Source organism: Eriocheir sinensis, chromosome 55 (assembly GCF_024679095.1).
Source record: "Eriocheir sinensis breed Jianghai 21 chromosome 55, ASM2467909v1, whole genome shotgun sequence".
Taxonomy (NCBI): domain Eukaryota; kingdom Metazoa; phylum Arthropoda; class Malacostraca; order Decapoda; family Varunidae; genus Eriocheir; species Eriocheir sinensis.
In genome coordinates this window covers 3,314,987-3,324,475 of record NC_066563.1, presented here as the reverse complement: position 1 = coordinate 3,324,475, position 9,489 = coordinate 3,314,987, and the positions used below count along the sequence as shown (strand labels likewise).

General features: G+C 43.2%; 1 protein-coding gene across 7 annotated transcripts; it reads left to right on the top strand.

The window, feature by feature from the left end:
* Positions 1 to 552: 552 nt before the first annotated feature.
* Positions 553 to 7,836, top strand: LOC126983898 (carbohydrate sulfotransferase 1-like). Of its 7 annotated transcripts, none has more exons than XM_050837085.1 (6): positions 556 to 719; positions 1,528 to 1,597; positions 3,354 to 3,441; positions 4,243 to 4,805; positions 5,028 to 5,086; positions 7,391 to 7,836. In XM_050837085.1, the coding sequence occupies exons 3-6, from the start codon at positions 3,354 to 3,356 to the stop codon at positions 7,812 to 7,814; spliced, it is 1,134 nt and encodes a 377-aa protein (XP_050693042.1). In that variant the 5' UTR covers positions 556 to 719; positions 1,528 to 1,597; the 3' UTR covers positions 7,815 to 7,836. The 7 variants fall into 7 exon arrangements, with proteins under 7 accessions (XP_050693041.1, XP_050693037.1, XP_050693042.1 ...); XM_050837081.1 differs by having other exon boundaries at positions 559 to 719; positions 4,021 to 4,805; XM_050837082.1 differs by having other exon boundaries at positions 579 to 719; positions 1,523 to 1,597; positions 4,021 to 4,805.
* The last annotated feature ends 1,653 nt before the right edge of the window (positions 7,837 to 9,489 follow it).

The window sequence follows — 9,489 nt, the reverse complement described above, 5'->3', positions numbered from 1 at the left end:
TGTTTTTTTATGCTTGATTTTATGATGAGTATTACGCTGACGATAGAGTTGAAAGATAGAGTTGTGAAGGCACTATTCTTCCTGAACATTGCCTACTGTTGAAATGTGAAGGTGTGTGTGTGTGTGTGTGTGTGTGTGTGTGTGTGTGTGTGTGTGTGTGTGTGTGTACGTAGTAGCGGGGGGACGAATAAGCGGAGGGAAAGCAAAGGCAAACGTGCCTGAGAAAACGGAAAATGAAGGAGTAAAGACAAACTCCAAAAAGAGGATGGGAAGGTGTACTGTACAGAGGTAGACTCAAATTAGATAATGAAGGCGATGTTCAGGTGTGCGAGCAAGTGCGCTATTATGAAGAGGAGGAGGAGAAGGAGGAGGAGGAGGAGGAGGAGGAGGAGGAGGAGCTTGGTGTGAGGAGGGAACCACAGCAATGGAGGATCTCCGTTAGTCAGCTGTGATCTGCCGTTTCATACGTTCCTCGCTCAGTTCTCTCTCTCCGTGCACTTCATACGCACCTTCTCACGCCGCCACACCGCCATCGCAGTCGCCAGCCTTGTTCTGTCCGGCAACAGCACATAGCAATACATGTCCCTTCACTGTATATACGCGGCACAGCTCCATAACAACCACGGTGGCTGAAACACGAGGAACTAATACATTACCCACCGCCTACTCTAAACACTGTCCGATTTTGTGGTGTGACCTTCTTTCTTCGTGGAGGCGAGGTGAGGCAGGGGGAAAGTGTTGCTCTGGAGACAAAGAGCTTCTGACATTCACCTCTCAAAGGTCAGACGATCTTATCCGAGGTGGACTTCACTTTCCATCTCGTTTTCCTGCTTGAACAACTCTTGTGTCACGGAGTTCCGCAAGACAGGAAGCTGGAACCATATTAATGAAAATTTGGATTTATATTCATGTAGATTTCCAAGGATTATTGAGTAGATTTTTATATGTTTACGTGATTAACTTGCCAGATAAGTGATACTTTAGCAAATTATAAATCATAGTAAATATTATGACATCATGAACAAATATAATTCATTAATCATTGAGTTCCACGATCCTTGAATAGATACTTACTGTTTCATCTCACCGCAAAATAATGTTGTGACTTTGCAAACTTTCCATCAGGCAAATATTGAAATGTGCTGAACTTTTCAACGAAATTAAGCTAAGAACAAGAATATTTCGCCGATAATATTAAAGAAACGGGTGTGAAGAATATTTTTTCCCGCTCTGTCAGTGTTCAGTGGTAAGCTTTCAATCAAGTAATTTATATGATACGGTAAAGGATTCCACCAAATATTGTTTAAACTTAAAATAATGTGTTGACAGAAAACTTGAAACAGGTGTACTGAGATGCTCTGATTTGCTTTTTATTGAAATGTGTTGGCAAACTTTCAATCAGGAAAGCAGAACACTGCGTTAAACTTCTTTCCGTCATCATATTTAATTGTGATTCATAAGATTTTGTAGGTAGAAGAGATGGACCAGATGGGATGAGTGTATTCGTCTTCTTTGTGGTCAGTACAGGTGTCGTGGGTGAACCTGCTATGGGTGTGGGTGTGCCAAGAAAGTGTTGTATAGAAAAACTGCAGTGGGTGTAAGTGTTCCTAGAAACTGTTGTGCATGTCGGGAAACTGCTATGGTTATAAGTATGTCTGGAGAGTGTTGTGTGCGAATATAGCTTTAAGTGTGTTTCTAGAGCGTGTTGTGAAGAACTGCTATGAGTGGAAGTGTGCCTAGAGGGTGTTATGAAGAACTGTTATGATTGTGTGTCTAGAGTGTTGTGAAGTAGAACAGATATGAGTCTATGTGTGTCTAGAGTGTGTTGTGCAGAAGAAAAATGCTATGGGTGTGTATCTAGACTCTAGAGAATGTTGTGAAGAACCTCTAGGAGTGTAATTGTGCCTTGAGGGTGTTGTGAATAATTGCTATGGGTGTAAGTGTGCCTCGTGTGTTGTGTAGCAAAACGCTTAAGGCAGTGGTCAAGGGATCTCCGTCGGGAGTACGTGACACCAAGAAAGGTCACTGGGCTCTAGGAGGCCGGATTGAATCTCATTGTTTTAATTTAGTCAAACTGAGGAGGATTTTATTTCTTTTATTTTTGGTGTTGTCTTTCATCTGCCTCATCGTAATAGTTGTCGCCGGCATCATCGTCATCCTCATTATTAGTCTCTCTTTGTCCACACACGTACACACATTTGAATGCTCAGTTGGTAAAGCGCTGCGCTGCCAGGCTTCGCGGCTTGACAGTCGGTGGTTCGAGTCCCGCTCAGGACAGGTTTTTCCGCTGACTAGGAGTGGTTACTGTCCCCCTTGAGCAAGGGTGATGGGCTGTTTGGTGTGTGAGGTCCTGGCAGTACCCAGAGATCGACTAATGAGCCTTGCAGTTTCTCTAATCGGGAGGGTACTTGCCGGCGATTGCGAGTCCGACTCGTGATCACTCCGCGGTGAAAATACACACACACACACACACACACACACACACACGAACCCTCAACCCCCCAAAATATATAATGTGGATGAAACGGGATTGACACGATATCGCTCCCAGCAAAGATTTCGATCAGCAAAATACTGAAGTGAGTGTTAAAAGAAAAAAGGAGTAAGAAACTTACTCCTTAATTTTGTCATGTTTTCTCTTGAAGCACTTTAAACAATTCTTTGGGATCACTTATTATTCTCATAGGGGGAGCGTGTTCCTGATTTTCTTTATTTTTCCTCTGGTGTCTATCTCTTGTCCAGCCTTTTCTTAACGTACTAGTAATTACAAACAGCAGTGCGGCTTGGCTCACGTTCATCGACTCGTTTTTAAGCGGGCTATTGTTAGGAGCATTGGACAGATCACTGGAGAAACAAGTCATTACGGTGTGTCTGATGGCTGGGCGACTCTCATCATGTGTGATTTCCCTCGTGCCTGTGCAAGGAAAGACCGAGGCTGTTTTGATGACCTGGAGACTGAGCGATCGAGGCGAGACCACAACGAAGAGACTTTTTGTGTGTGTGTGTGTGTAAATGTGTGTGTGAATGTGTGTGTGTGTGTGTGTGTGTGTGTGTGTGTGTGTGTGTGTGTGTGTGTGTGTTAACAATTTGACCTTTGGAAAAATTAGTGCTCTTTACATCTAGTATTACTCAGATTAAGATTACGCAAAATTAAGAAAACTACTCAGATATAAGATTACTCAGTAAATCTCCTCGGTCTTCTTTATGGCTCTACACAAAAGTGGTTTGATAGCTCGGAAGGTATAAAAGGACATATATGTAGGTGAATAAAAAAAGAAAGATGATGATGTACATGAGTATTTTTTCTAAAAAGATAAATATTTTCCTTAACTCACATTGTATATTCCGTCCAGATGATATCATGGCTACGACGGATAGCGACGAAGCCATTTCTCTCGTGCCTGGTGGCGGTGGTGCTGCTGACTCTTATGCTGCATTCAGGTGTGTGATGCCGCCTCTCGTGCCTCCCAGAGCTTGTTTACCCCCTTCCGCCCGCCCCCTATCGCCTCACCTGGGTCGGTATTCTCAGACGCCTCCGCTTCTTACATGAACTTAAACTCCTACGAATACCTAGTCAAATACGTGTGTTTGGTCGCAGAAATGTTTAAGAATATCACCACTGCTCCTTGATTCGTTCTTGTTATGCTGGGTCGAGTTTGTTCCCCTCTCCCTTAAGTCATACTGTCAGTGGGGGATGGCGGCGAGGGTGTGACCGATGGTGATGGCGGATGGTTGCTTCTAATCATAAGTTTACAGTCAGATGGGAGTATATTCATGCCAATATACCCCTCAAAAATAAATTTCTTAGCGATTTTGCATATATCAAGATCAAGTTTTATTATAAGGTTGACTTCGGTGGATAAAGTTTTTTTAGATTGAATTCATATTTTAATCGACCCCATTGTATTGTTGGGTTCGATTTTTTGTCTTACACAAACATATCCAGTAATTCCCGTTATTCATTTCACCTGAATCCGGATCAGAGGGTCAAGAGGTAATGGCTTTTACTTGTATTTTCAGATCAGCGTTTTCCATTGATAGGAGAAAGCGTACTTGGAGGAGAAAAAGGAGGCGAGGAAAGGAAAGCTGATGCGCTGGCGAAGAACTATTGGGGATTTTCGAAAATTTCACAGTCCAACGAAACTATCGAAAAAATAAAAAACTTTACACTAAATGATAAAATCTCTATGGCTCATCTCAATCCTTCCATGAATTTGATCACTGCCAACCACTCACTTCCAGGCTTCGTCAATACAGAGGTTGAGCCTGAGATATTCAGCCCGAAACCCACGCCACAGCTTGAGGAGGCATATACAAGGAGGGCAAGTGTCAACAAGGTGCTGCTGCTGTCATCTGTGGGTCGCAGTGGCTCCAGCTTCTTGGGCCAGTTGTTGGCTGCTCTGGAGAACAGCGTCTATATCTACGAGCCGATCCGGGGCCTGCCGCCATCATCCCGGTTCAAGGACACCACGGACGAGCTGTTGAGGTACTTTAATTGTACAGTCAGGAGTACTGTGTTTCAAGAAGGACCTAGTCGCAACATTATCATCGTGCACTTCCCCAACGTACCGAAGAGGAATCAGATAACCCCCGACACTGCCGTGGAAAGGTGTCTTGCGGGGCCCCTAGTCATAATAAAGACCATCAGGACGCGCCTCAAATGGGTCCTGACACGTATGCAGCGGAACGAGTTCGACAACGTAAAGGTGATCCACTTGGTGCGTGATCCCCGAGGTTCATATATCTCCATGAAGAAGCTCAAGTGGGGTGTGACGGAGGAAGAAATGTGTGATCATATAAACAGGGTGAGGGACGCCAAAGTTTCCGTTTGGGTGACTTAGATAATTATCCACGCAAATGTGTTTCCGTTTATGTGTGTGCGCAACGTTAGGTTAAGATAGATTACATACCAGAAGTAAAAAAAAAAAAAAAATAAATAAATAAAAAAAATCACTTACTTCACAGAAGTAGGTATACAGGGTTTCGTTGTTTCCATACGGCAATAATTATTGTTTCTTTTCCTACAGGACCTCCAGGAAAGGAAAGCCATGATGTCCCTCTTCCCGAGTCGCTACACCTTTGTCAAGTGAGTCCTTACGATATCCTTCCTGTTTGTTCTTTGTAGCCCGTTTGTGCGAGAGGAGAGCGTTGAGCTTGAGCCACAAGGTTGGTTCACCGTTACCCCTTTCAGTGCTATGTCGTCACAACGACACCGTGCGATCTGTGCTGGTGGGGCCAAATCGTCGCCGCGACAATTAATGAGTATTGAATCTCCCGCTCACAAAACATGTTCCAACACTATTCCACACTCCATTGTAGCTTTATTCTGATTGGTCCATTTCATATATTGAGTTGTCCTTGTCCCCACCATCACCTCCTACACAACCACACCCTCATACGTGAAACAGCTTCATGCCGCGTGTCACCAGAACGGGGTGATTTCCGTCTTACCTAGTTATCTGCCAGAACCTGCAAGTGATAACGAAAATTATACACTAAACTATAGTAAATATGATATTATAGTCATGCCTCGGTTTACGAGCTTGATTCGTTTCGGATTTTTGCTCGCAAACACAAAAACTCGTGAACCAAAACGAAGTTTCCAATTTCAGTTAATGTGAATCCCAGTAATGCTTCCCATATCCCAAAAAATATTAAAATAAAAATCACTTTACATGTTATTTCATACAGAGTAAAAGTAATTTTTCTAACAAATAGTAATGATATATAATATTAATAATATAGAATAAAAATATAAATATATATAATATAAATAATATAGTATAATATATAGATAATATTGTAATAATATAGTTCCGCAATTGTCCGTACGCCAAACCGAGAGCGAGTTAGTTGTCTGTACGGATGGAAAACCCAAGGTAAAGACAGATACGCACGGTAGTTTAACGCTGGGGGGCATAGTAGCAAAATTGGTCTGTTCTGCTCATTCCTTGTGTGACGTCACTTAAAAGATCGGCAGCAGGGCTTGAATCTCAATGGGCGTCAGTCTGCATCTGTCCGCCGACCTGAGCGTGTCATGTGCTGTAAGTTCAGTTTTACAAGTATGCACGCTGTTTGTATTGTTCGTGGGTGCAAATCTATCAAACTTTAGTTTAGTTCTTTATCTTAGTTCTTAATTATTTATCATTGTACTGCTTCTACAAAACCCAATAATAAACTTCATTAGAATACGGTTAATGATCCTCATTTTCGTTTTCTCTCTATCCCCCGTTATACCCCTACTTCTCCACCTCTATATTTTTAGTAACGTCATTGCCGCACCAAGAGAATCGTAAAGTGAATTGGCAGAGCTGCTGTGTTTACAAGATAAGAGATCATCCCGTGCTGTGAGATCACACACATGAAAATTTCGCCAAAAAGAATAAAAAAGAGAGTGATCCATGATTGCTGCTGCCCCTCACTCATTCTAGTGTCTTGCTTGGATATGAGTGGGATACCATTTTAGTTAGTTCAGAAAACACTTTTCTCCATTCAATGTAAATTGAAGAAGGCTTCCCGGTCTTCACAACAGTTATCTGACGAGGTTTACGAAAACACTCCTGTCCTCCCGTCTTTGAAGCCATGATCGTAGCCACAACCGCTTCTTCCTTCCATTTAACTATATCAACAAGTCCATAATTTGAGTAACAGCTGCCCAAGCCACAACAGCCCTTACTTTTGCAAACGACTCCATGTGGATACAGGGCGATTGTTTGTTTACGTTGTGGATACGGGTAACCGACCTTGGTCGTGTGTGACGCACACTTAGAAGAGTTGGAGTTGCCGGTTGTGCCTACCGCTAATGCGGTTGGAAGAAAACGGTCCATTGTAACACCAGCTTGAACCCCATTCCCTTTGTTTTGCGCTCTGAGCGCTCTCGTCATGTAGCGAACAAGGGGAATCCACACTCGCGTCTTCGACTTGTACAAACAGGAAGCTCGTACACCAAGTCACCGCTCGTAAACCACGGCATTCTTTGTGATCTTTTGCTCGTAAATCAAAACGCTTGTAATGCAAGGCACCCATAAACCGGGTATTAGTGTACTGTTTTTTTTTTTTTTTCAGATACGACGGGAATATATAATCTTACATATGAAAAACTTTGTATCGCGTTCACTCAATCGTCATATGAAGCATGACAATTATAATAAGCCGGTTGTACAGTATTTGCCTTCTTTTTTTCAATGCTATGCTTGGATATTTGCTACATAGTTAGAGATGTGGAGGTGAAAGGACCCCCCCCCCCCCCCACACACCCACACACACACACACACACCTTGCCAGAGCGTGCACAATGGGATCAGAGGGCATTACGAGTTTCGCACTGAAAGTTTTACTGGTTCAGACACTTGTTTCCCGAAGAAGGGCTGAGGTAATCTTTGCACTCCAGATATGAGGACCTGTGCCGTGACCCTTACGGCCAGACCAGAAGACTAGTACGCTTCATTCAGGGCAAAGGCGACGAGGAGCCAACAACCCTAGGCAATAACGCCGAGTCCAGCATCAACTCCACTGAAGCGGGTCGTGATGCTTACTGGGACCTTCCAAAAGGTGTGCGTGACTACCTCCACCGTCACCTGCACAGTAGTCTGGCGCACATGAGGGGCCCCTTCACGACGGTGCGGGACACGTCGTCCATGTACCAGCGGTGGCGATGGGTCATAACGCAGGAGCAGCTGCAGGTGTTGGAGCCGGCGTGCCGGAAAGTTATTGACACTCTCGGACACAGGATGTTCCACAACTTCACCGCCGTAAGGAATTCATCTTTGTCTTTATTTACTGACGAACATTTAAGAAAAAGTCTTTCTTTGTAAGAAAAATAAATATTTATAATTCTGAAGGCCTTTGCATAGGAATCCACCTGGTGAATGCAGCACAGGTGTACCTGTGATAATTGTTTCTGTTCAGGTGTTCAGCACATTGGTGGTGCATATATATTAAAACGGTTGGTGCTCATTCCTTGCAGAGTAAGACAGTGTTTATCGTAGTGTTCAGTGAACAAGGTAACTTACAACTGTGTGAACATTTGGTTGTTCACTGGACATGGGTAACGGCACACGGACAAGGGGAAAGGTGCACGTAATCTGGTAAACACTTGTAGATGACTTTTCCTGTCTAACTTTGCTGTCTTTCCTGTCTAACTTTGCTGACCATAAAAAGCAACAGTAATTATTGTTTTTAAGACCATGGGGTAGAGCAGCGGCAACGGAAGCCAAATGAGAATTGCGTCCTCTGATACATTCTCTACATGGCTCTGTTGGAGACATTGAAACTAAAACAACTGGACAGGGCCTTTTCTTTCCTTCTTTAGTCGTTCTCCGTATCCTCGTCGTCCTTGTCCTTGGTTGGGATAATTGTGGGATAAAGTGGCAGTTTGTCATTAAGTGCCAGGGACAGTTAATAGCAGCATACGTTATCCTACAACCTATTGTCGGTTCACTACAGTCTGAGGTGTGCATTATCGTGCACTGGCAGCCTGCTGTCCTAAGGCGTGTCAGATTTCGTAGATAATGTATAAAACTACGCGTAGGATACAGTCGTCATTATTAATAATATGCAGGCAGCATTAACAAATGCCGTCAGTTAATGTCGAATTTGAGTTAAAAATTATTACTACTGTCGCAAACACCTGTTTTGTTAATTTACAAGATCGCTGATTATAATTATTAAACTATGGTTTCATTTAACATTGCCAAGTTTAATACAAGAAAATGGCCTCATAAGACTGAAAGAAATAATCAGTGTAAATAAACAAGGATTAATGCAAAAAAAAAATCATTTAACTAAAAAAATCGATTTAAATAAAAAAAAAAATCGATTTAAATCAAATAAATCGGGTTTTTTTTTCTCAAAAAAAATCTAGATTTTTTTTCCAATCGAACGTCTCAAAAGACAAGTCTGACGTTGCTTGGCGCCATAATAAATTATCAGTGAAAGCACTCCTATCTTTCCACGGTTTGCCATGCTTTCAACTGACCAATCAGCGCACAGGGCTTCAGGTGGCTCCTCCTAAAGTTGGGGGGGGGGACTCTCGCCTCTCAAGCGTGCGGCAACCAAAGTGTGTCTAGTGTTGTGAAGAACTGCTATGAATGTGAGCTTGCCTAGAGGGTGCTGTGAAGAACTGCTTTGAGTGTGTGTCTAGATGGTGTTTTGAAGAACCGGTTTGAGTGTGTGTCTAAACAACTATCCCCTGTTCTTTGATAACACTCAGCTATCACCTTCTTCAACACTAAACATCCTCGGTCTATCCTTAACTCAAAATCTCAATTGGAAACTTCATATCTCTTCTCTTACTAAATTAGTTTCCTCGAGGCTGGGCGTTCTGTACCGTCTCCACCAGTTCTTCTCCCCCGCACAGTTGCTATCCATTTACAGGGGCCTTGTCCGCCCTCGTATGGAGTATGCATCTCATGTTTAGGGGGGGCTCCACTCACACAGCTCTCCTGGACAGAGTGGAGTCTAAGGCTCTTCGTCTCATCAGCTCTCCTC